At 35.6% G+C, this 27,433-nt stretch overlaps 1 protein-coding gene across 4 annotated transcripts; it reads right to left on the bottom strand.

Annotated features, from left to right (window-relative positions):
• Window positions 1-10,809: 10,809 nt before the first annotated feature.
• On the bottom strand, window positions 10,810-15,626 carry LOC133311879 (probable isoaspartyl peptidase/L-asparaginase 3). Of its 4 annotated transcripts, none has more exons than XM_061513008.1 (8): window positions 15,554-15,626; window positions 15,123-15,294; window positions 14,440-14,504; window positions 13,935-14,327; window positions 13,799-13,857; window positions 13,287-13,391; window positions 12,459-12,727; window positions 10,810-10,921 (listed from the first exon to the last, which is right to left on the bottom strand). In XM_061513008.1, the coding sequence occupies exons 1-7, from the start codon at window positions 15,605-15,607 to the stop codon at window positions 12,508-12,510; spliced, it is 1,068 nt and encodes a 355-aa protein (XP_061368992.1). In that variant the 5' UTR covers window positions 15,608-15,626; the 3' UTR covers window positions 10,810-10,921; window positions 12,459-12,507. The 4 variants fall into 4 exon arrangements, 3 of the variants coding, with proteins under 3 accessions (XP_061368992.1, XP_061368991.1, XP_061368993.1); XM_061513007.1 differs by having other exon boundaries at window positions 14,422-14,504; XM_061513009.1 differs by lacking the exon at window positions 15,554-15,626 and having other exon boundaries at window positions 13,935-14,338; window positions 15,123-15,188.
• Window positions 15,627-27,433: the final 11,807 nt, after the last annotated feature.

Here is a 27,433-nt window from a genome sequence, read left to right on the forward strand (position 1 = left end):
TTTCAATGCTTGTAACTTCAATGCCACAAATTCTACATGGAAAGATTTTAGATAATTGCATATCTCTGAACCTCTCAATCACATCATAATCTCTAATCATCATGCTTGCTAAGCTCACAGACTTACGGCTCAGTGCCTCAGCTACAACATTAGCCTTGCCAGGATGATATTTCAATTCAAAATCATAGTCTTTTAGGAACTCGGTCCACCGTCGTTGTCTCATATTCAATTCCTTTTTATCAAACAAGTACTTCAAGCTCTTGTGATCGCTGAATATGGCAAACTTCATTCCATACAAGAAATGCCTCCACTGTTTCAATCCAAAAACAATTGCAGCAAGCTCAAGGTCATGGGTCGGATAATTTTCTTCATGTGGTTTCAATCGCCTTGATGCATACGCTACCACTCGCCTATCCTACATCAGCACACAACCCAATCCCTTTTTAGAAGCATCGCTGTATAACTCAAACTCACCTTCCGGATCGGGAAGTACTAACACTGGAGCAGTCGTCAATTTCTCCTTATGGCTCTGAAAGAATTCTTCACATTCCTGCGTCCAAATGAATGGAGTATCCTTCCGGGTCAAACGGGTCAATGGCAACACCATGGCCGAAAACTCTTTAATGAATCTCCGGTAATAACCAGCCAAACCAAGAAAACTCCTTATTTTCGTTACCGTCTTGGGTCTCTCCCAATCAACAACTGCCTCTATCTTGCTAGGATCAACCGCCACTCCATCAGCAGAAATAACGTGACCCAGAAATTGCACTTGAGAAAGCCAAAATTCACATTTAGAAGGCTTTGCATACAACTGTTTCTCTCTGAGAATTTGCAACACAGTTCTCAAGTGACCCTCATGCTCTTCCTTACTCTTGGAATATATCAGGATATCATCAATAATCACAATCACGAATTGATCCAGAAACGGCTTAAAATATGCGATTCATGTAATCCATAAACACCGCCGGAGCATTAGTGAGTCCAAATGGAATTACTTGATACTCATAATGTCCATATCTAGATCGGAAGGCAGTCTTCGGAATATCTTCCTGCCTAATTCGGATTTGATGATAACCCGACCTCAAATCAATATTTGAGAAAACACAAGCACCCCTCAACTGATCAAGCAAATCATCTATGCGAGGGAGAGGATACTTGTTCTTAATGGTAACCTTATTCAACTGACGGTAATCAGTGCACAATCTCATGCTACCGTCCTTCTTCTTAACAAATATAACTGGTGCTCCCCACGGGGACCCACGTAGCCTGATAAACTGCTTAGCCGAAAGCTCCTCAATATGCTTCTTTAACTCGGCTAATTCCGGTGGTGACATCCGATACGGAGCCAGAGAGATAGGCCCCACACCAGGCAATAGATCAATCGTGAACTCAATCTCTCTATGAGGCGAAAGTTGCGGAATTTCATCTGGAAACACATCAACAAACTCCTTCACCACGGAAATAGTGCCAATCTCTTCATGACTTCCGCCTACTAAACTCCCCACAAAGACATATCCCAATGCCCCGGCCCTCAAAGCCTTTCTAACCTGCAACACGGATAGATATGGGGAAGAACTAGTAGCAGAATCATCAGCAGCAAGCACAATCTTTTTACCACAACAGTCTATCATAGCACAGTTCTTTGACAACCAGTCCATTCCCAAGATAACTTGAAGGCTGATCATAGGTAAAGAAAATCCAGCACGTAATCTCGAACTTCATACTTGAACTCAACATCTTTACATAACACGGATGTATAACACTCCTCTCCAGTAGCAGTAACCACTTTCATTGGAGGGCGAATGTCGTACATTTGCAGATTTAGCCCAACGGCCATAAAATCAGACATACAGGAGTGTGTAGCTCCTGAGTCAAACAACACTTTAACATCCATATTATCAATATAAATGGTACCTTTTACTAGATTCTGAGCCTTCTCCGATTGTTGACGGTCCATGGTATATACTCTACCAACCGTCTGGGACTCTAGCATAGGTGGAACAACAGAGACAGGAACAACAGTAGCTTGAACTGCCATAGTCCTCACTTCATTCTGAGGACACTGCCTGGAATAGTGGCCGGACCTTCCACATTTATAGCAAATGACTTCACCTGTAGAACACGGGCCTCTATGCTCCTTACCACAAACTTTACACTTGGGAGGAGGTCCCCTATCAACAAAAGTCTTCGGAGTTTCGGGCTTTTTAAACAAGTCTAATGGACTATTCACATTTAGCTTCTTGCCTTTCATCTTCTTGTTCTTCCAATAACTTGAGCTCGTTGCTCTATTGGAACTAGGTGTCTGGGCCTCAGAAGGCTTCTTGATCTGTGACCCCTTGTATACCTCTTCCACCTTTCTGAACTGATTTACAAATCTACTAAATTCTCGAATGTCACAGTTTGACATCTTCCGAGACATCTTTTCGTTCAGACCCCATTGGAACTTGGAGGTCATTTCAGCTGGAGTGGGCAAGGCTCTCCCATAATTGGCATATTTCACCAACTCATTGAATTTTGCAAAGTATTGGTCAATTGACATCGACCCTTGCTTTAGGTCGTTGTACTCATTATGCTTCTGTTCCCTAGCCTCCCTAGGGAAATAGTTATCCAAGAACAATGTCTCGAACAACCGCCAGGTGATTTCCCGGCCTTCATCTTCTAGGGGTTGTACGGTATTAGTCCACCAATCCTCCGCTTCTTCTTCCAGCATGTACACGGAGTAGATTAACTTCATTGCATCAGGGCATCTCATCACCCTGAAGATTTTCTCCATCGCCTGGAGCCACTTTGCTGCAGCCATTGGATCATAACCCCCCTTAAAAGAAGGAGGTTTATGTTTCCGAAAAGCCGTCAATCTCCTCTCTTCCGCTTCATGTTCATCAACATGCTCTACACGGGGTTGACGAACCTATGTGTGATGGCTGTGGGTTCCAGAAGGATGACTAGCCTCACCTTCATTGTTACCCGCTACACCCTCTTCTTGTGAAGGAGGCGGAAAAGGCGTAGCCGTGTGAGGAGGAGGAGTGGGTTGCCGGTTCTCATGCCTAACACCCCTCAACGTCCTCAACTCGTTCATCGTCGCGGCCATAGCAGTCCGCGAGTCTTCATTTGTCTTTAACAAATTTTCATTGGCTTGCCTACTAGCAGCCAACTCCCTCTGAAACGCTGCAAGAGCTTCAGCCACCGGATCAGGCTGTATGCCCGTTGCCCCACGGCCACTCCTGGGCCTCACAAGAGCAGCCAAAACAGGTTCTGGCTGAGCATTGATGTTTGATGGTCCGGGGTTGTTTCGGTGCCTCGTCATGTCACTACACATGTTACACAAAGGAATGAGTTGATCAGGCCCACACTTAAAGATCACAAATGCAATAATCATCAAGAGTACTAAAACAACTATAAGGCATCAAACACTAAGCATACACAACAATAGCTAACAATTATTCCCAACGAAACTGCTCTGATACCATAAAATGTAACACCCCGTTCTAGAACCGGTTTGTTAACATCACATTATGATATTAAGCGCAATTACAATCACATGGGTTCAATTAAAATCCGGTTAAATTTTTCATTTTAAAACATGCCGAATTGATAATGCCCAATTGCGTGATCATAACCATATTACATTGCGGAATAAAATGAATTAAGCTTAACATCATACTCTTAGTTTATTAGACCACACGTCGTTAAGTGTCTACATCTCATTCCTTACAAAATTCATTCTATACTACCTTTATAGTTCTCCCTCCTACTATGTTATAAATCTATCTGTTATCTACGCGTAGGTTCAAACTGCGCTCAAATCGGAGCACTGTAGCCCAAGTTATGGGTTTTCTACGAAATGAGCGCTGAACCTGCTGGTCCCAGCGCGAAGTGCGCCAAGGTTGGCGCCAGGTGCGCCAGATGGTGATCCCGGCGCGATTTGTGCCAACACAGGCATGATTTGCGCCACGAAATAGAAGCTTCCAAGCAAAATGGCGCGAAGTGCGCCAAGTTTGGCGCCAGGTGCGCCAGATGGTGATCCCGGCGCGATTTGCGCCAACACCGACGCGATTTGCGCCACGAAACATAAGCTTTCGAGCAAATGGCGCGATGTGCGCCAAGGTTGGCGCCAAGTGCGCCAGATAATGTTTTCCCACTGTGTCTTGGCGCGGTTTGCGCCAACAACGGCGCCAAGTGCGCCAAAGTTCTGAAGGTTTCACCAAATCTTAGTATTTTACCTCTAACTAGAGTTGTACTTGTCCAAATTACACAATATTGGTCTCTATGGAAAGCTAAGAAAAGTATCTACAACTTCCATACATACACCACGGTCCAAATCTATCATATAAATTCCTCTCCATAAATGGTTCCTAGTTCTTGCATAATACAAACACATCTAAAGGGACATGCATGCCCTTTTCCTCATTTACATATATCCAATGATTGAAACATTACATCATTGTAACATGTCTTAATTACAAATCATGGGACTTAGCTAAAAAACACTATGATCAACTCCTTGGCTCCCATCAACAAAAGAGCTACCAAAGGAGATGAGCATAGGCTAAGTCCATCCAATAAAGCATAATATACATATAACAATTGGCTTTCATACATGAATCTATACATAGGAACTACAAAATGGCATGCATATAACAATTTAATGCAACATCTTCATGTATCAACTAATCTAGTATGGCAACTTGCCACCCGAGGCTCCTGCAACATCTTTACCTGAAAGGGGTTCCCCACAACACGGGGTGAGATATACGAATATATCCAGTAAACCAGGGGTCCTTGGAGCATCTCTCCACCCCATAGTTCCAAAAACAGTGTAATAGCAATAACAATAATAATGCAGTAAATACATATATATGCAAAGTGCAATAACATCTCTAGGAGAAATCCCTCGAGCTCTCAAGCTGTCCTAAGGAAACTCATATGCAAATAGTCCTACTGGCCAGCTAAACTACCAAGTATGATTTACGCATCGTCATGCAACATACCACATAGGGAAACACCATCCTATGTCACACCAAATGCATACACAAACGTATAACAAAGCATTACACTATTTCATTGCATTTATATACACTATCAACAACTACTACCCTTTCAGGGCTTGGTGGAACAATCAAGGGAATTACACCCAAGGTCCGAAGGCTTACCTCAAGCTTTAGTCAACCTTTGTTCCCACCAACCGGTTCCACAATCAATCAACTTTGGTTTCAAGCTATGGTTTACACAGCACACACCTACATTCAGGTGTCACAGCATCAATCATGCCATTCAATGAATATCTACATATATTCATCATCAATACAACAATACCACACCACAATTGGCATGGACTTACCTATCCCAAAGAGCTAATCAAGCTCCATTGCTTGCTCCAATGGTTGATCACTTACGGTTGGTCCAAATGCCTCAATCCTAGACAACATTAGGACACAATCATCAATCAACCAAACCAAACCATTTATCATTAATGCAAGAAAATCCAATATCAAGCATTAAATCTTGCCATTTTCAAAGTATAGTCATATAACTATCTAAGCTCATTTCCACCGATTAAATGTCATTCCTAGCATTTTTCACAACATACACTAAGCTCCATTCTTTCTAGAACATAGCTAATTTAACCACATTTCATCAAAACCCCAATTTACTATTCATTGAACCTTAACTCATGCAATTTTTCATGAAAATAAGATTCAAGGGGTAATGGTTGCACAACCAAGGGTTAATGGCTCCTCAAGCTTCAATGGAGGTTGAAGCTCTCAAACACCTCAATTTCTCCAAAGGGTCGAATTTTTGAGGGGCAATATCTCACCACACAAAACTCCCCACTAAGAACCAAGCTTGGATTAATCATCTAAGCGATTTAGGCTTTTGAATCGCTCCAATCGGTTGAGAATAGCTCTCTCTCTCTCTTCCTCCCTTTCTTCTTCTTCTTCTTCTTCTTCTTCTTATTTCCTCTCTCAGTTTGCTCGACGGTTTGGGGTGGGAAATGGGGTTCTCTATTTACTTTCTAAGTCACTTACTTAGTTAAGTGGCTTATGTGGGTATTGGTTCATCTATCTATCCAACTCTATTAATTACCAAACTTTACCCAAAAGTCTGGAATATTATTCTAGGAATATTTTTATTTTTATTTTTATATTTTGGGCACTTTCGCCAGTGCCCATTTATACCTCTTAATTTTCACTGAGTACACTTTTTAACTCCAAAATGACTCAGATTCATTTAATTAAGCCTTATACTTAATTTTACTCACTAAACATGCTTAATTATTTAATTACATGTAATTTGCTAATTAATTAGGTTAGGGCTATTATATAAACTAACCTTTTTATTTTACTTTCTACTGAAGCGCTTCATAAATCAAGCTTGAATGTTTTATTTAATTATTTATTTATTTATTTATTAAACTTGAATTGTGGAGAAGCACGTTGGAATCTAAATGATTCACATTAAGTCGGAGCAAGACTGAGTATCTGAAGTGTGAGTTTTCTCTGGTAAGAGATGTAGACCAAGATCTTGTGCATCTAAGTGGTTAAGAGGTACCTAAGAAAGATGCTTTTAAATAAATGGGCTCCATTTTAAAAAAAGTGAAGAGATTGATGAGGATGTAAATCATAGAATCAGAGCAGGGTGGATGAAATGGCGTAGTGCATCTGGGTTTTTGTGTGACCGCAAAATTCCCCTTAAGTTAAAAGGAAAATTCTATAGAACAACAGTAAGACCTGCAATGTTATATGGAGCTGAATGTTGGCCAGCACATAGGCAACATGAGCATAAAATGGGAGTAGCAGAGATAGATGAAGATGTTAAGGTGGATGTGTGGTTATACAAGGATGGATAAGATAAGAAATGAAGATATTCGACGAAAGGTAGGAGTACTACCGCTGGCTGAAAAGATGAGAGAACATAGATTGAGGTGGTTTAGGCACGTAATGAGAAGGTTTTTGGATGCTCCTATAAGAACAGAAGTTTGTTACCAAGAGCTCAACACAAAAAAAGATAGAGGTAGACCGAAACTTACTTGGGGGAAGTAGTAAAACAAGATTTAATGGAGTGAGATATAGATTGGCGGACGGTATGCCTTAGAACGGATTGGAGAAAAGCTATAAGCATGGTGGAGGGTTAGACCCGTTGTTATTCCTATGTTCCAGATGGTCCATTTTTAGTCCTTTTCCCCTTCATTTTCCCCTCTTCTTCTTTTCCCTTTCTTTTTTACTTATATATATATGGGAAAACATTATCTGCTGTTGTAGAAAAAGAAATTTTCACTCCTACTGATAGATCGAAATTTGTGCCATTTTTTTTGGTTTGCTTTTTTGAAAAAAAAATGGTTGGACCATGGATTTATGTCTCTGCAGGAAAATGGGTTATCATCCGCAACAGAAGAAAACAAACGCCCTATATATATATATATATGGACAGGTTATATTTACAATCTTTTTTGTTTACAAATTCTTGCAAACTACACTGTCTTCTCCCGAGAGAACACTGGTTACATTATGTTCTCCCGGGAACACTGGTTACATTATGTTCTCCCGGGAGAACATAGGGCCTGGGAGAAAAGTTTGTAAACGGATCCTTCCCTATATATATATATATATATATATATATATATATATATATATATATATATATATATATATATATATATATACTATTCTATCTTTTTATTTTTACTTTTACTTTTCTTTTTCTTTTTTTAACCTTTTTGTATCTTTTATTTGAGTTCATCTATCACCGACTTCAATTAATTTGGAATAAAGATGTTATTGATGTTGATGTTATTTTCTTTTTGAAGGCGAATTTGGAATAATAATAAGATTCTCCTTGCAATCAAAAAGTCACTAGTTAGAGCAAAAAAATCTCTTTACAAGAATAGAAAGGCAAAGCTATATATAATTAATGATCACCCCTACCCTCGCAAATCTAGAAAATAGTTTTGTGAATCGAGATTTGTCTTTTTATTATTATTATTTTTTATGTTATGAACTAATCCCTGATTCAACATAATATTCCTTACTTCATTTATTAACATAACACAAAGCAGTAACTCTAACACGGAAATAAATCCTCATGTTAAAATTTCGCATAATCTGATCATTTGAAGTTTTTGTATCTATATCTTTCTTCGTTAATAACAATTGGACCATACTTATTTAATATTACCAGATTAATTAATATATAAGGATGCTGATTAAAACTTTATGTTCATATTAGAATTCCAAGCAGTTTTATTTGAAGAGTAAATATCTTTTTGATCATCAGCAAATTTTATAATGCCCGCTTTAGTCCCTAGCAAATAAAAAGACTATTCGTGGTTTCTAACAAATTCAAAATGGACCCATTTAGTTGAAATCGTGGTCTCGCACAAATTCAAAAAAGACCCACATTAGTCCCTCAAAAAGATTAAAATGGGTCCACTTTGAATTTTTTAGACATCACGAATAGCCTTTTTATTTATTAGGAACTAAAGCGAGTATCGTAAAATTTACTAGGAGCGAAAACGATATTTACTCTTATTCGAATTGATATCATTGGTGAGATTTTCTGTTGAAAATTCAAACCTTCCTTTCCACTCTTATCTTGGTTATAGAAATTCAACAACACGTGCAAAGTTCCCGAGCACAATTACAAACTGCTGCATGTGTCAATATCCATGTCCTTGGTACAATTGGTCCCAACCCTGTCGCTTGCCCACCACATGCTATGGTCACGCATAATTGCACAGCTGTTATTTTAGTGAGAAAAAAAAAAAGTATAATTGAAGTTGCCGATTTTGTTCTTAAGCATATGGTTAGAGGCACATCTCTATCACATTGCATATAAAATGGCTCTCTCTTCTCCAATTATAGAGGCATTGCTGAATGCTGGTATGCATGTTTGACTTTACTAGGTAGCAAGTGTGTCCCACTTTGATATGAAAAAAAATTGTGGCGTGTAAGGAAGTTATTTAAGCCTTAGTGGACGTTTGGTTGAAAAGAAATTTTTTGAATACTAGGGAAATGTAATTACTAGAAAAATGGTTGGAAAGTGAGTTTGATAGGAAAATATAAAAAAAGTTATTTGGTTGACTAAAATATTACCAGAGAAATTTATTTAAATTTGCAAAATTTATGTTCGGAAAAAACTTCGCACCTGTTTTTTCACTTCCCCAATCATCTCAAAATATCACATCTCAAATGGTATTCTGTAACAGTGAATTTCATCCAAAAATCAACACAAAAGTCATTTCCCCATCTATCCTATTTGCCTAGTATTTTTTTCAAAAACCTGAACCAAACGTAGTATTTTCCAATATCCATTTACACTTTTCCATCAATCTCAAAATAAATCTTCTACCAAACACTACTTAAGAACAAAGCTGACCATATTTTTTAACATGCTATTAACGAGAGATTTGTGAATAGCTCAAGAGATTTTTCAGCAGTCTCATTCTATTTATTTAAGATTATAATAATCATTTAATTATGAAAACAGGACATTATAATCCCTGATATTGGGATATTGGGGAAGTACAAATCAAATCCTAATTGATTATAAATCAAATCAAGAAACATAAAAATATTATTAGAGTGGCACTGAATTATATTGAAAATTCAAACCAATATACTGTTTTTAAGTTTGTACATACCCCACTTGGACTTCAAATTCAGAGCTTCCAGTTGACTGTGCAACTCGAGAGACATTGCTTGGTTATCTTGCTCTATTTCTGCTACCTCAAACTCTCTTTTTCTAAGCTTCTACCTGTGTAAGCTCAAAGAAAAAAGTTAATGGCAGCTGGGTTGGCTATAACAAGTCAAAGTGGACAAAAGAATGGCAGAATAACCCTGTTTGTTGTCTTATCTTGTATGATGGCTGCAATGGGAGGTGTCATCTTTGGCTATGACATTGGTATATCAGGTGGGGTGACCTCAATGGAGCCATTTCTGAAGAAGTTCTTCCACAAGGTATACCTTAAAATGAAAGGGGATGCCAAAGTTAGCAACTACTGCTTGTTTGACAGCCAACTATTGACCTCTTTTACATCCTCTCTTTATGTTGCTGGTCTTGTTACTTCCTTCTTCGCTTCTTATATCACCAGAACCTTTGGACGCAAGCCATCCATTGTTGCCGGAGGCGCTGCATTCCTTGCCGGTACAGCTCTCGGAGGCGCAGCTTTTAACGTGTACATGCTCATAGTTGGTCGACTATTGCTTGGAGTTGGGGTTGGTTTTGCAAACCAGGTAAGCTAGTCTGTCTCTTTCATCCCTTTCACTTCTTGTTTCTATAGCATGACACACTATCACATATCCTAGAGAACTTAAGATTCAATTGGAAACTAGAAAATGCCTGTCTTGCTAACAAAAAAGAGAAGATTTTCATCTTCAGGATATAGCTTCTTTAAAAGAGTGGGATGCGCATTGCGAAGTGCATTTATACCATTGAAGCCAAAAAGAATGAAAATGCAAAGATAAAGCCTAGATCAAAGAGGTAAAGTTGCTCCTTTACGATAGGAAGGTCCGAGGCTCGAATCCGGAAAACAATTTCTTTGCTAAATTGCAAGATTGCATACAAGGATCTTCCTTAACTTTACCCTCGCAAGTCAGAGTTTAACGGGGAATGATTTTTTAAGCCAAAAAGAATGAAAGAATAGCAATTGATTACATTTTTTCATTAACCTGTTCTCATGCAATTATAGCTTCTAGGATCTCTGCATGATCTCTTCAGGATATAGCTTCTAGGTTGGTTAGTACCTAGTGAGATTTTCCCCTTGGAAATTCGTTCAACAGGGCAAAGCATCACAGTAGCAGTGAGCTTTCTCTTCACTTTCATTGTTGCTCAGACTTTTCTTTCCATGCTTTGCCACTTCAAGTCTGGGATTTTCTTCTTCTTTGGAGGTTGGGTGGTGTTGATGACCATGTTTGTTTACTATTTCCTGCCAGAGACAAAAAATGTGCCACTTGAACAGATGGAGAAAGTATGGCAGGAACATTGGTTTTGGAATAGAATAGTAGGCGAAATCAGTGATAGGCGACATAAAGGTGAAGTATGAACATTCATGGAAGATATAAATCCAATGTTCAACGTATGCTAGTACAAATATTTGTCTCAATATCATTATCTCGACCATAAAAGCAAAGAAATTGCTTTCTGTTTGTAAAACTATGATTTAAAAATATAAGCAGTATATATATATATATATATATATATATATATATATATATATATATATGACCATGGGAGCACAAGAGTGTAGAAAATAATGACATTTAAATCTGATGACAGAAAATAATTTGGATCCTTTGCAGTCCAGAAACAAATGGCATGAAGGTGCAGTTGAATCCAATGACCTTCATTGAAATATTTAAATTAAGTCTTATAGTTTAAAATTGTTTAACATTGTCTCTATGCTTCTTAAAATCTTTAAATAAGTCATTATAGTTTAATTAAGTTTTCAAATAAGTCCGTATTCAATATAAAATTTTACTATTATGATCTTGAAACATTTTAAAAACAAAAAAGAATGGCATGCAAATTATTCTATTCAATAACAACGTCTAACAGCCACTATCCAATAATGACCTATTTTAAAAAATTTAGAAGTATAAAGACCCTATTAAAAAAATTTAAACTAAATAGACATTTAAAAATTCAGTAAAACTTTAAGAACTTATAAAATAATTTTAATTTTCCTGGGAAGAGAAGAAAAATAAAACTCAGTTACAATTTCACAAAATCATAACAAGTTGCATAAGAGGCAGAAGCCTACCAAATTAACGGAGTCTTTACGTTTCAAAGTTGATGCGATTTAAGCAATGCAGATTAACATGGTATACTCGCTAGTGATAATATGAAAAATTTCAAAACTATTTATTCTATGTTTGAATTAATTTAATTTATATTTGAAAAGCTTATAATTAAAATGCTTCAGGTAGACCTCTAGACTACAAAATTGTAGTGTAAAAATTAATCCAAGCCCAGCCAAACATATGTTTAGTTATATCAGCACTAGGATGTCTGTTTTGAACTTGATAGACTTCTATGTACTTCAACCACTGTAAGTGGAAGTTAAACGATTTTGATGCCTTACATGACATGAAAGAATTCTAAATAAAGACCAGATTAAACAAATTCTGTACACCAATAAAGGTGAACGGAACTTGTATCAAGATATATTTCTTACTCTCTTAACGTTCTTCCCTCCTTTTCTCATTTCTACAAGCATATCATGCAAGGGATATGTTAGCCCAAACTTAGCCCAAACAGCTATGCTGGTGAGTTTGAGAAATAACAACATTGAAATCCTGCAGTCTGAAATCTTCATGCAAGCATTGATATTGTTTAAAATTATATTAGATGGATCATGCACAATGAATGTGAATCGCTCAGTTAATATCAGAAACGAGGATAATATTATATTATAAGCACATTTTTATGTCATCAACTTTGCTTAACCAACCCAATCAGCATACCGATTTCAATTTAATTGTTGGAAGATTATTTTCTTGAACGGTCTCTCTTTCAGGGTAGCACAGTAAAGACTTCCACATCTTTCATTGCAGGGCTCCTTACAGAGTATTTAAATGTCCAACCATGACACGCACCAGCATGTTCCCCCTTTTTATTAAGGGCAACAACAGCTCCCAAAAAATTTGGAAATTTTCTCGCTATTCTTGCTATTGCATCCTTGGCAGCAAGTTTGGGTTCAATTCCCAACCTCATACTTTCCACAACTTGATAGCTGAAATTGAATATACGTGTTAATCTTGACATTCATAAGAGAAAACACATAAGAATTGAGTAATTAAAGCTGTGTTTATACAAGAACAAGAGTGCATTATATTATATTTCCTTAACATGTCACCTCACATAAAAGCCCATTGGCTTTCAAGGGTAATTAATGCATAAGCCCATCTATTTGTGTTAAAAAACTCCATAATATCTAATTTATTTATTTATAGAATAAGGATGGTGAAGAACAAACTCGTGACCACTTAGTCACTGAGGCTCTCATACTACGTAAAAAACCAATTCAACCCAAAATCTTAAACTATAAGGACATAATATGATATTATATTATATTACTCTAACACACTCATTTATGAATGTCAACTATGCATCCTCCCACTCCCCTTCCCCAAATTTGCTTTGAAAAAATAAGACGTTGCTTGCTATAGTTGTTAGTGACATTTTTGTTAGGATCAATACCACTATATAATTTTAATATTGCAAGGTAGAAGCAATCGACCCCAAAGCAACTCAGAATCTAAAGTAGATAAACTATGAAGTTTCCATGCTACCATGGAAGGAAGCGCATCATGATGTCACCATCCCCAGTAGCACAACATGCACCAACTTCATCAATAGCGTATGCTGAGGATCCAGCTATAGGACCATCACCTACCCTGTAATCAAAGAAAAATTTTAAAGAAAACTTTTAATTATAAAAAGGATCTAGATAACTAATTAAGAGTGTTCATATATGCTGCATTAACAGTGTGTGCTGTATATATCTATGCATGTGTATTTGGGAATGGATAGAAGCAATGTCACGGCCCAAATGGAACCACTCCCGCCAGTAAGATATAAAGACAATACTCTCTAATTGCTAAAGCCATCCCATCTTAAGCTCTGTATAGCAGACTTGAGAGTTGATGTGCATTTGTTACAACAGAAAATATAAAAATTAAGTTGCAAGTGGCTTTTATGAAATAAAGACACCAAATATAGCTTAAAAAGAAAAGAAAAAAAAAATGGCATTCAAGAAAAGATAAAATCTGCCCACTTCAAATATTGGAACCCACAAGGTTACCTGCCAGGAATCTTGAATGTTGCCCCATTAGTTGATGTGCCAACAGCAATGTTTCCCATCTATACCATACAAAAAGTGTCATTTGCACTGATAATATGATCACAAATCAGTTTTTATGTTATTACGGTAATCTTACTCTATCAATAACAGCCATTGATATAGTATCATGGCTGTGATGGCCAACATGAAGTAATCTTGAATTAGTAGTTAGCATCTGATCAGTATTGGAGCATGTTTCATCAAGAAGCGCTCGATAATTTATTGGATGATAAGGACCACAGCTATTTGCCGGAAATACTTTTTTCCTGAAATTTGGTTGGCAGTGATTATCTTTCCATTTGGCCCACTTCTCAATAGATTCTGATGAACTCAGGTTTATGGGGCCTGGTAGGCCCATTGAAATTGCAAATTCTGACGCTTTCTCTCCCACCAGTAAAGTATGCTCAGAATGTTGCATTACTAACCTAGCAGCCTTGATCCCATCCTTTACATATCTCATGGCAGCAACAGCTCCTACATCCATAGTCACCTATGTATTCCCTTAGCATAAGATAGGACCAAAAATCATGCCAGTGCATGAAAAAGTACAATGCGTGACAGAAAATAAAAAACAGCTATAGAACTTGGTAATTGGTAGTCACCCCATCCATGACCAAAGCATCAATTGTAGTTTCTCCATTCTCATCTGGACTTCCACCTGGACCAACTGTTAAGAATAGGATAATCAGATAAGTATACTTATCATGAACAAAACCGAAAAGGACCAAATCTAAAATAGTTAAGGCCCAAACATGTAGCACTAAATTCTGCCCAAGTCATTCTTATAGGGGTAAAATGAAGAGAAATTTTCACAATTCTTCTCTTTATACCAAGCAAGCTTTATTACCATTATCAATCTTCCAAGTAAGTTATTTTCAAAAGTCACATCAAAACAGGTCACAGTTGAATAGTAATTTTGTTGAGCTGCAAAGCACATATAAATTGCGTATAAATAATACTAAAGCATATGAATATAACTTATAAAGTCACCTAAATAATATACTGCGAACCCAGGGAGAGTATTATTCCAATCAAGCACTCAGCAAGAATGGAAGAAGCTATTAGTCAAAATCGATTATCAAATATTTCAAAAGCACAATATGGAGAGATAAGTTCATAATTGTTTCTAACACATTCTAGAACTAGCATTATCCCAATCAAGCACTAAACCAAAAAACAAGGGGAAGTAAAACAAAACAAAACAAAACAAAAAAGTAACAAAATTTACAGTTTCAATTCAATAAAAGAAAAATCCATGTTATCTTTCAAACATTCAAGTTCCCACCTGTTCCATCACACCTCAGTTCCTCACAAGCCGTGCAACCTTCAACCACGGAATCCAAAGCTGAAGACCCACCTTCAACAGCCCTCCATGCAGCTCTTACAGCCTCAACAAACGGCCAGGTACTCACAACCAATGGGTACTGCTCCAAATTCTTAGTTTCATGCCCTAGCACCTTATGAGAAACAGGCAAAACAAGACACATCACATGAAAATTTACCAAAAAGAAAAAAAAAATAGAAAATAATAGAGGGTTCACTTTATAAGTAGAAACCAAATTAACAATTAGGCCCGATTTTCTGAATTTGGGTATCGTGAAATCCAAAATTCTTTCATTTTCCACACTGATTTTCTCAGCAGCCAAACGAAAAAGAGAAAAAAAGAAAAAGTTGATTAAACTGTGAGAGAAGATTATGTTATGCAATGTTGATTACCAGAGAGAGTAAAGGGAGGAACAAGATTAAGTTGAAGAAGACGTTTGCAGCCATTGAGATGGAGCTTCTTCCACTGTTTTTTCGGAGCCAAAATTTATTAAACGGAGCGAAATTATATTGTAATTTTTAAAAAAAATTATAATTATTTATTTGATTAAAAAATAAAAATAATACTTGCAAGTTGTAATGGAAGGGTTTATAAATTTCGAAGGAAGCGAGTTTAAACTATATGATAGAAAAAAAATATCGAATTCCAAAAATTTACATAAATTTAGAGCGGATGATCGCCTTGTTAATCCCTTCCTCGCAAACTCAAGTAAGGTGGTGTTTGGTTGGGAGCTTTTTAGGGGATATTTATCTTTCTCAAGTATGGCTTTTAGAAACACCATGTTTGTTTCAACGTTTTTCACCAAAAACTCATCTATCCAATTTGTCTGGATTTATGAGAAACATAGATATCCGCACTGTTTATAAACCAAATTTGAAGGTGGGATTTTTAGGAAAACCGGTTATCTGGCTTTTAATGCACTGTTGATTTCATAAAGTTACTTAATTTTTCCAGTAAAGTTTTTCCCCACCAAACAACTTTTTTTTACATTTTTCTACCTATCTCACTTTATCTATCTTTCCAATCATTTCTCTATCTATCTTGTTTCCCTACTATTCCAAAAACATTTCCTCAACCAAACACCCCTAAAGCTTTCTTTGTGAGCTAGTTTTAGGAGGGTAAGAAAGGAAAAAGTTTTATTTTTATTTTTTTTGGTAGTAAAAAAAAATTAATAATATTGGAGCAAGAAAAATAGAGGAAGGAAATTGGAAATTTTTACAAAATCTTCCAAAGTTCTTCCCACCCTTAAACTTAAAATTAAAGTTCTCACAAAATTTGGGGGATTTAAGGGGATATATTAAAAATTATTTATCTACCCTTAGCATTAAAATGTGAAAACTACATAAAAGTGAATCATTTTTAAATGTGATATTATTAAAAAATTTATTCACGAAAAATATTTCGTAAAAAATAATGACGAAATTTTTGACAAAAATCATATTATGTCGAAAATAGAGAAGGAAAAAATTCGATAAAATTAGAGACGGAACAAGATTTTATCATAATCACTGACATAAATTTTTTAGGGAAAAAAATTCAGTCAAAATTATTGATTGAATCTAAATTTCTTCGAAACTTTCGACAGAAACAATCGTCAAACTTTCCAACGAAAAAAAATTATGACGAAACTTTTAACGAAACACATTTCTAAAAAAAAAAAATTGACAGAAAATAATTTGATCTAAATTTTTGATGGAATTTAAATTGCGTCAAAAGTTTCGACGAAAACATTTCCGTCCAAATTTTCAACGAAAAAATTTCCATCAAAATTTTCGACGAAACACATTTCCATCAAAAATGTTTTTGTAAAAAATTTTGATGAAAAATATTTCCGTAAAAAATTTTGAAAAAAATAAATTCCGTCAAAATACTCTACGGAATCTAAATTTCATTGAAAGTTTTGATAGAAACATTTGAGTCAAAAATTTTGCGGAATTCTTTTTTTTTGTCAAAAATATTTAAGAAATTATTTTCATCAAAACTTTTGACGAAAACTAAATTCCGTTGAAAATTTCGACAAAAAATTTATTTCTATAAAAAAATTTGACGGATAAAAAATTTCGTCACCTTTCAACAAAAAATATTCTTATGAAAAAATACTTTTTCGATGGAATTTTCGTCGTTTGCAACGTAGAAGTTTCGTAAAATATGATCTTTTTTAGTAGTGTGAAAAGTACATAAATAATTTTGTTAGAAATTTTAAATTTAATTTTATTTGCAAAATATAATAATTATATTAATTTTTAAAAAAGATTAAAATGATAAAAATATTTCACTAACTCTCCATTTTTCTCCCTTTTCATTTTTTTAACTCCCAAACAAGAGAAGGGCATACCCTCCAATTTCCTTCCTTTCCTTCCCCTTTTTTCCTCTTGGATCCCTTTCCTTCACTTCTCCTCCAAACTCTCAAACAAAGCCTAGGGGTTTGGTAGGGCCACTTTTAGATACTCAGGCCATTTTTATTGGTATTTTTATTTGATCATGTTTGGTACAAGAGTCCAACAAATTTTACCGGCAAAATCGTTTGCCCCGCCTTGTGATTCCTTTGCAAAAATTGATGAAAAACACTATTCTAAAAACCCTCATGGAGGGTGGTATTTGGGGTTTAGCCAGGAAAGGGAAAAAAGAGTGTTATACTGGAGACGAGAATGACCCTCATATATTGTTGAAAGTGGAGTCTCTACTTTATTTTCTTCATCATCATTTTGATTAATTTTGTTCTTCTATCTAGTACCCAATTACTCTTTAACATTGCAAAAAAGCAAAAGTTGTTTTTGTTTATCTGGTACACCCCCTAGTTACTCTAATATGGCAAAAGACTATCAATTTTCGTAATCACTTTCACTGGTTTTCAATTACCCTATTATTGGCGAAAATATTATCTATTTTCACTGTTTTCTCTGATTTTTTTTTACCTGGTTGTTTTCAATACTGTTGAAGAATGAGAAATGAATCAGTTGCTTTTGGTGTGATAGAATGCAGCCCGAAGTCGGAGAAGTGGCAACGTCAGCGAAGTCGCGGTTGCGGAAGAGTTGCGGCGGTGGCACGACGTTTTCTGATTAGGAATCCATTTGATTGGCCTGGGATTTCTTCTTGGGGTTCTTGGCCTCAATAGGTTTGAGAAAGAGAATAGACTTAACATTGATAAGTACCCCTCTCGGTTTTCTGAGAATGAAGTTGGGTTGGCCGAGACTAATTTTGGAAAAATAGAGAGTAACAAGTGTTGTTCCACAATGGAGACATTCATCAGATTCAGATTCTACGTGTGGGTGTTGTTGAATGAGCTTGTGACCATCGATCTTGAAGAAGTTTTCTAATTATCTACTAAAAAAATAATTTTGTATTTGGTGTCTTTTATAATTAAAATTAAAATTTAAATATTATATATATACATATTTCCTTTAGAAGACTCAAGGGTTGTTGTGGTAATTTAACCCTATTTTCCCATAAATATTTTACCTTCAACCAAACATAGACTTATAAAACTTAAACCAATTTTCTCGATAATTTTTCGGCCTACCAAACAATTTTTTTCACTTTCCTACCAAACTTATTTTCCCATCATTTTCTCAGTAATTGTATTTCCCTGGTAAAAAATATTTCTCCTCTACCAAACACCTCCTAAATAGAGCAAGTTAAAACAAAGGGTGTGCCACAATGTGGGTTTTAATTTTCTAATACATTCTCGCAGATGAGTAGATACTTACAAATGAATAAGCAACTAAATTGAATCCATGACCACAAAATTAATGATTAGTCCGAAGCAAATTAGTTCGAAGCAAAGTTCAATCTAACAAGTTTTAACACAATTGCGTTCCAAATAACTTGAACTCAAGACCAAATAAAACAACCCCTAATCAAATGATCTATGTATTTGGTGATCATATTAGTGCTTTTTATTATTAATGTGTTTATGTTAAATTTAACACAATCACACAAGAGAAAGGGGGGAAAATAAAACGTGGAATATGAAGAAATTAGCATAGTACATCAAATCAATGGTATAATATTAGCTATTGGACAATTACTGGTGTATTGTTTGTGTTCATTAAAGCCACAAATATATCCCTTTACGGGTAGAGTATGTTGAACTAAGGATACACTTAATAGAAACGGTAGTAATCAAGACTCTGTTAGAGTTTCCCAGTACACTATCACTTACCCGTGAAGTAACATCGTATATAAGTGAAGTAAAAGCGATGCCCTTCGATGGAAGAAAAAGGGTATTTATACGTAGGGTTGGACTCCCTAGGCGTGGGAGAGAGAATGAGGGGACAGAGTTGTGCTACTGCAGCCTGGCTTTGTCTTTATGGCAAGGCATCTTGCATACATTGTCAGTGTACAATGGCTGCTGTGCAGGGGGTGGGAATCCCATGTGGCGAGGTTCCATAGCTCACCATGGGATGTCTTCTGAAATGTTTTAGACATAGGCCAGCAATACAGGGCCTAACTTATTGGGTCATCTTATTGGGCTAGCCAGAACCAGCCTCCTAGCTTGGTAGCCTGCAAAGTCAAGGTGCCAAGATGTAAGGAAGCTTTGTCTTACTAGCTGGTATAACATAGCTAAAGTCGATACATATATGTCGATTAGATTGATCATTTCTGTAGCGACAATTTGAGTTGTCTCTTCGGTCGGTACAACAGGACAGCTCTAGAATGATAGCACCGTGATCTGATTTTTACGAGGCGTTACCAATCGAACACCGTTGGATTGGTCACGTTAAGCTTTGTCATTTGTCGTGTCTTCCTTGGTGGAGCTCTATGTCACCCCTGTTGTGTATCTGGGTGATATAATAGTGATGATCTGATGCCGGGTTGTTTGGAGTTGTGTGAATTGCTTGGATAAAGTTTTCCCTCATTAGTCATCCGAAAATCCGACCATTGAAACTTGCGATAATTTTGTCTATATGGTGTATGAAAAAGTATGCTTCTAATGTGTTGTATTGTTTGGCGATTTGATATTTGGTGGTTGATTGTGGCCACATGTAAGCTCCCTAGTGGGGAACATCCCTCATTTTTTGGGCCTCATCATAAGCGATTATGACGGTTACACCTCGTTCTATATGTAGGTATTAAATGAGACGTGATGTTGCTTTATCCCTTTTGAAATTACAAAAATATCCTTTAATCTATATTATTGATTCAAATAATTATATTGGTCACACGACTCTGGTTCTTCCACACCTCCCATTGATTTATATTTAAGGAATTTCTTTCCCTCTTCTTCTTCATTTTGAACCTTTTGTCCATTCATCTTCAACCTTCGAACCCTTCATCTTCTTTGGTTTCTTTCTTCTGCAATCTTATCTCTTCATCTTCTTAGACATTTTCCTTTCGAAACGTTTCCATTTCTAAGTGGCAAAAATTGAGTGTACCAAGAGCTTAAAGAGGTGTATTGGCTCATTATTGGCTGGAAAACCTTCTTAGGGCCATTGTTGCGAGATTATTTGTAAGCATTTCTAACCTCCTTGTGTTTATGGATATATGCACATTTAGGGGTTTATGGAAATGTGGGTTGATTGGCTATGTTTGAGTATGACTCAGGATTAATGTATGTTGAGAAATATGCTAAGGATGGGATTTTAACGGAGAAAATGTTTTTAGAAAACCTTTTGAGTCACCTTCCATATTATTGAAATTATGCATGCCTAATTGTTGAAGTTGCTTGTGTCTCAAGTAATGCAAATGGTGTGTATTGATTGTGTCCATGGTGTTTCTAAGATTGAGACTTGTGGACACTTGATTGATCAAGCATTGGAGAAACCAATGGAACTTGATTGAAATCAAGTGTAGGTAAGTCCAGGCCTATAATGATTGGTGTGAATTGCCTATGTAGTTGTGAATGTAGGTATATTCATTTGTTTGCATTTGATTGATTGCAAACTTGCTTTGTGAATAGGTATTATTCATAGCAAATTGTCTTTTGTTCTTCGAATATTGAGCTGAGGATTGGTGTGAATTCCTTGTGAGTGAAATTCAGGTGCTTGGGACAAGCATTTGGTTAGGAGGCTTCCGAGGTAAGCTTTCGGACCTTGAGATTTATCCTTAATTGTTCCACCAAGCCCTGTGGGTTTTGGTTTATATGGTTGCACAATAGATTGAATATAATACATGTTGTGTGATGGTTGTTGTATGGTGTAAGAGTGATTCTTACACGGGTAATTTAATGACTATATTTAAATTCGATACTCAAATTTGAAATTCAAATTAATTTTATTAATTTAACATTTAAATTAATTAGGTTGCATCATTGCATGTAAAGTATCATGGTATGTGAATTAAATTCAATTAAATGTTGAATGAGATTTGTGAAATGGAATCAAGTAAGATTCAATTGGTGTTAAGGTATAATAGGCCTTAATAAAGTATTAAGTATTTACTTGAGTTAGTGGTTTAACTAACTAGAATTGAGGGACTAAGAATAAGGTGTGAATTTATGTTAAGACTTGTGTGGTATGACATGAACTGTTAATGAAAAGATTGATTAAGAGAGTTACTAAGTGGGTAAATAAATTAACTTGGAAATATTAGTTGCTTGTCTGTCAAGCAATGTGTGTTTGATTGGAAACTGATGGTACTTTTATATGTATGGTACCAAAGTAATCAAATAAAGTAAGTGGACGTAATAAGTACAAGTATTTGGACTACAAGTAAAAAGGAAGTAAAGTTGAACAGTTAAGTTCTCGGTTTAGGAGTTTTCTCCGTCTTAATGTTTCGCCGTAATCATATGGATTATGGTTTCTTGTTGAAATATCTGTGAGAAATGTTAATCCTAGCATAGATTACATTCATATAGGATCAATAATTATATATGACTCGTATGTTTTAAATGATATAAGTTTATGTATATTGATCTGAATTGTTATAAATATTATATTATTAATTGATGTATGAATTTGTGTGTAACTGTATGATTTGTTGTGATTAACATGTCAAATGATTGATGTACAGTTAATATGTGCAATATGTGTGATTCGGTGTTTACAGTTAATATATGATGTTGAACCTGAATTTGTGCATAATATTTGATAATTGTTTATTATATTTGACTGATGTGTTTGCTTGATATGATGTATTTGATTTGATATATCTTGTTGATATGTTTAATTAATTGTGTATATGTTTGAAATTCTGTATTATGATGTGGTTATGTTTTGTGTTTGGAATTCTGTGTTGTGAGTACTTAATGTATAATTGTGATTTGGTTGTCAGCATAGGAAATGACGTGTTGTGATTAATCTGATAATGGATGAATGTATGGTATATATTTAAAGTACACTGATATAGAGAGTTGTAATGATTAAGGACAAGTGTGATGAATATATTTAATTATATATATATATATATATATATATATATATATATATATGTATGTATGTATGATTGTGGATTCCACGTATGAGGCCAAGAGATATTTTGGTCGTACTAGATGAGTATACCTTGATTATAGGAAACTCTGGTGGAATATGCTGAGTTATTACCATGAACGCTTTCGTTCTTCGGTTGGTTCCAAATATTATAAATTCTGATGATTGTGAGTGTTGTGATAATTAGTAATTCTAATTAGTAGGAATTACTGATATATTTGATTGGTATGAATTTCTAATCGTTCTGTTTATGGGAATTGTGCATGAGTGATAATGTGAATAGGAGTTTCTGATTACGGATGTAAATTCTGGTTGTTGTGAGTAAGTATATTCTAATTGGTTATAACTTCTAGAATGAGATTGTGAAGTATATGTTGTGAATTATTTGTTTGTAAAGTAATTAATGAAATCATAATTGTAAAGTTATGTATGCTTAATGAATGTTAAGAATGATGTAGAATACTTAATTGTATTTTGAAAATATATGATGTTATATGTGTTTGGGAATTTGACATGTAATGCAGGAAGTGAACTCGTGGGTGGAGACTTCTCCAAAAATCCCGAGCTTATTGAGTTTATCTCACCCCGTGTTATGATGATATATTTTAGGTACTTCTAGTGTTGGAGATAAGACTAAGGGTAAGAAGCTAGTGTGTGAAGACTAGAGTTATGCTTGGAGCTGCTAGATGAAACAGTTACATGTTTTGTAAATCATCTGTATATATGTTTTGATATGGCATGGCTAGTGTAAGAGCATGCAGTTTAATGTAGTGTAAACAATGATTTAAGAGGCCTACATTGCCTATGTAAATAATCTTGTAAAGGATAACAGAGATATGTATCTGTGTGTACATATTTATGTGGTAGGTTAATGTAAGTGACATGGAGCCACTTTTATTATATAGTTTGAATGGAATGAGTATTGTGTTAATCAGGTTATGATAACTAGTGGAATTTTGAAATTCCTAGTTGTTGAATAAACAGTGGAGATGCTGTCAAAATTTATAAGAAAACGTAAGTGTAGTGTGTATGACTTGGGTGAGTCATACCTCACTCAATACTTTGTCAAATGAGACATGTGAGCTGTCATTTTGAAGCTTAGGATGTAAGCTGCGTTGTTTTAAAATATAGGACTGTAATGAGAGGAAAATAAGGTGCAGTTTGTTGTTTAAGTTCACTTCCCCAGTTTTGCAGTGTAATTGACGGCAAAAGTTTAGAAAGTTCATATCTCATTCGTTTCTTATCGAAACAAGGCTTATAATTTGTCAAATTGAAGGTCTAGATGTCAACTATAAAATAACCAAAATTGAGAGAAAAAAGATAGGTGGTTTCGCTGCAGTTTTAAATGCAGTGGGATAACCCAGATTTGCTGTTGACGTATGTTGACAATTTTGAGTAGATAACTTACGATAAACGTATCTGGAGTTGTAGAAGTCCAAATTAAGCTTATGATATCTTGTTTGAAAGATTAGAGTTTATATACTAAAATATGAGGATTTATTTGTTAAAAAGTCAAGTTTAGTTTTGAAAAAAACCGAACCTATATAAAGTTGGTAAGTGCATAAGAGTGTAATTAAGCTTGGTTGATTTATGGGAACCACTTAGCAATATTTGTATATATATATATATATATATATATATATATATATATATATTGTGTGATATTTAAACAGTAGAAAAGTATATTCCGCAATTGTTTTGGTTATGTTCATGTTATGGGGATTGTTTATAAATATGGTGGTTTTAAATGAAAATGTTGTTTTAAAAAGCAAAAAGTTCTACCTATTTTAATTCAAATGTCGTGATTGTAACTATTATGATACCCCTGATGTAAACATTTAATTAATTACCTGTAATTAAGTAATTAAGCAGGTATAAGTGGATAGAATTAAAAGGCTAAAATTAATGAGTTTAGGGCACTTTTAAGGTGAAAAGTGCAGTAGTGAGAATTAAGGGATAAAAATAAGGTAGATAAAAGTACCCAAAATATAAAAGTAAAGTTAGAAATATGACCAGAAAAATATTCTAGTTCATTGGGTAAAGTTTAGTGATGAATGGAAGTGAATAGATAGATAAACTTATACCCATTTAAAATAAGTTAACATATGTAAGTTGAAAAATTAGCCCCACTTTCCTCATTTCTTCTTCTTCCACGATGTGAAACAGAGGGAGGGAGAAAGATTGAAACCATTTGAGGAACAAACCCTAACTTCCCCATTTCTCAACAGAATTCATCCATTCCAAAGCCAAAAACGTAGAGAATCATTCCCTCATTGCAAATCCTAGCTTGGTTTTGGGTGGGAAGCCTTATGGAGAGAGATATCTCCATCCAAAGATTTTGAGTTCCTTGAAGATTGGAGGAGTTTGGGGGCATTTTCATCGATAGGAGCTTAGGAGACCTCTATTCCTTGGTTGTGTGACCTTTTATGGTAAGTTTCCACCTCTTCAACCTAGTTTTCATGGAGTTTTTTGGAGGTTGAAGACAATGAATAGTGTTTTTGTGGATTTTATGAGTTCGAGTAAGATTGAGGCTAAACTCCTTTGGAAACATTGTTAGGAATGCTAAATAAACGGTAGAAATAAGTTTAGATTGTCATTTTAGTATACTTTGATATTTAGATAAATCTATGCTTGAAATTAAGGATTTTCTTGCATTGTTAGCCTTGGTTGGTTGTATGTTTGATGGTGTCCCTTGTATGGCTAGGATTGAAGCAAGTGGACCAAGTGGAGTGACCAATCCTTGTGGTTGTGTTCAATTGAGGAAAGGAAAGCTTTGAGGAAAGTTTAAGAGCAAGGTAAACCTTCGGACTTTGAGGTTGATCTCCTTGAATGTTCCACCATACTCCGTTGAGGAGGAATGATTTATGAGGTGTGATATGTAATGATGATAGCAAATGTATATTCATGTATTGACTCATCATTGATAAATGTTATGATTTCTTAATGATCATTGATTGATTGTCAACTATTATGGTGATATTTAACTGTAAATATTGATTAAGGTAATGATTGATAGAATTATGATGAAGATGATTGGTAGGAACTTCCCTTGGAAACAGCCCTATGCGGATCTGCATGTGGTCAGAGCCTAAGAGAAACAACCCTATGTAGATCTCTCTTGGAGGTTCCTAGATTGGGGTTAGGGACTTCCCTTGGAAATAACCCTATGTGGATCTCCATGGGGTAAGAGCCTAAGAGAAACAACCCTTCATGGATCTCTCTTGGAAGTCCATGTGATGGTTATGGATAAGAATGTATTAAGTTGTTATTATTATGTGTTCACCGAAAGTGAACCTTTGGGTGGAGTGATCTCCAAGGAACCCTGGTTTATTGTGATATATTCGTATATCTCACCCCGTGTTGTGGGGCATAATTTCAGGTACTGATAGAGGTGAGGCTGATTGAGGCAAGAAGCATGAGTAGATTGTACCTGATAGCTGGACATTTTGAGTTGCATGCCATTTAGAATTGTTATATGTATTTATTTTGAGGCCATATGATGTATTTTGGAGGACTTAGGCCATAGGACTTAGTTGGACACTTAGTGCATGTTTATGGCTAATTGCTTTGATCATGTTTATTTTGGTAGCTAAGTCCTTTGTTATGTATATGAAATTTGGAAAAACATTGTTGTAATTGAGACTTTGATATATTGATGAATATGTAGTTATGTTTATCATTTTGATTTGCATGATGAATTGGTAAAGTATTTGTGGGATATAGGTGCCACATGGTGTGTGACCATTCGTGGCCTTTCTTTGTCAATTAGGTGTTATAACCCATGGAGAATGAAAAGGAGTGAAATTTCCCCAAGAAAATCACCAAAAACAGGGGAGACCAAGTTTTCCTCAGGTGTAGGGCGCTCAAGCGCTACTTTGGGGACTCAAGCGCGCTATATGCGTGAAATAATATGAAATTCTCTGCCTCTGGGCGCTTAAGCGCCCAGTAGGGCACTCAAGCACGCTAGTGTGCGCTCCAGCGCGTTGAAAAACCCGACGATGCCAAAATTATCTGCCTTTGGGCACTCGAGCGCCAAATTGAGCGCTCGAGCGCACATCCCGAAAACAACATGAACATAGTTTAGTAAAATTGGCATAACTCGAGCTAAAAATCTCCGATTTAAGCGCGTTTTGAATCGATGTGAAGCTAATGAAGAGATCTATAACATAATGGGAGATGAGAACTATAAAGGAAGTATAGAATTCCCAATTTAATAAAAACTGAAGAGAGTTTAGTTTTGAGCTTGAACAAAATAAAAATATGATGTTAAGCTTAGTTTTGATTATTCCGCAATGTAATAAGGTTATGGTCACGCAATTGGTTATTTTAATCTCAGTGTCCTTAAAAAGGAAAAATAAGTAAGTTTTAAAAAGAAAATGAAAAATCTATTCTGGTTTTTAATTGAAATAATGTGATTGTAACTGCGTTTAATATCATAAAGCAATGTTAACAAACCGGTTCTAGAACGAGGCATTACAACTATGCTTAATATCATATGTATGTTAACACACTAGTCCAAAATGAGGTATTACAGTCTCTTGGTGGGTCAGTTCAATGCGAGTTATTCTCCACTAGGTCCGCTCACGAGTAAACTAAGACATCTCCATGTATGCAGCTCATAAGGACTCTACCTTGTATCTCCATGCAAGTAGCTGAGTCGTGCTACTCTTACCAGAGATCACCAATGCCCATTCTCGATGTCTCTAGACTAGGAACATTTTTCTTGTAATGGACGTATGGTGTCATTGAGCCCTCATGATCGTGGTCTCTATCACAGATCCTCAATGTGACACATGTTCCATTCCAAGGGCTTTATCCAGTTACTCATATTCAATATAAACATATAAAATTTGAGACATGCAATATGAAATAAGATAAATAATATTTTTATTCATAAGTTTATTC

Source organism: Gastrolobium bilobum, unplaced genomic scaffold (genome assembly GCF_033153095.1).
Source record: "Gastrolobium bilobum isolate Gb01-03AN ecotype WA unplaced genomic scaffold, APGP_CSIRO_Gbil_v1 utg185453, whole genome shotgun sequence".
NCBI classification, from domain to species: Eukaryota; Viridiplantae; Streptophyta; class Magnoliopsida; order Fabales; family Fabaceae; genus Gastrolobium; species Gastrolobium bilobum.

What these genes read in the sequence shown, in the direction of transcription:
- LOC133311879 (XM_061513007.1), bottom strand. Translation starts at nt 15,607, where the DNA reads ATGGCTGCAAACGTCTTCTTCAACTTAATCTTGTTCCTCCCTTTACTC. An exon ending in TCCTCCCTTTACTCTCTCTG is followed by an intron (nt 15,295 to 15,553) that starts GTAATCAACATT and finishes GTTTCTCATAAG; the next exon opens with GTGCTAGGGCATGAAACTAA. An exon ending in GGGTGACTACCAATTACCAA is followed by an intron (nt 14,328 to 14,421) that starts GTTCTATAGCTG and finishes GGGAATACATAG; the next exon opens with GTGACTATGGATGTAGGAGC.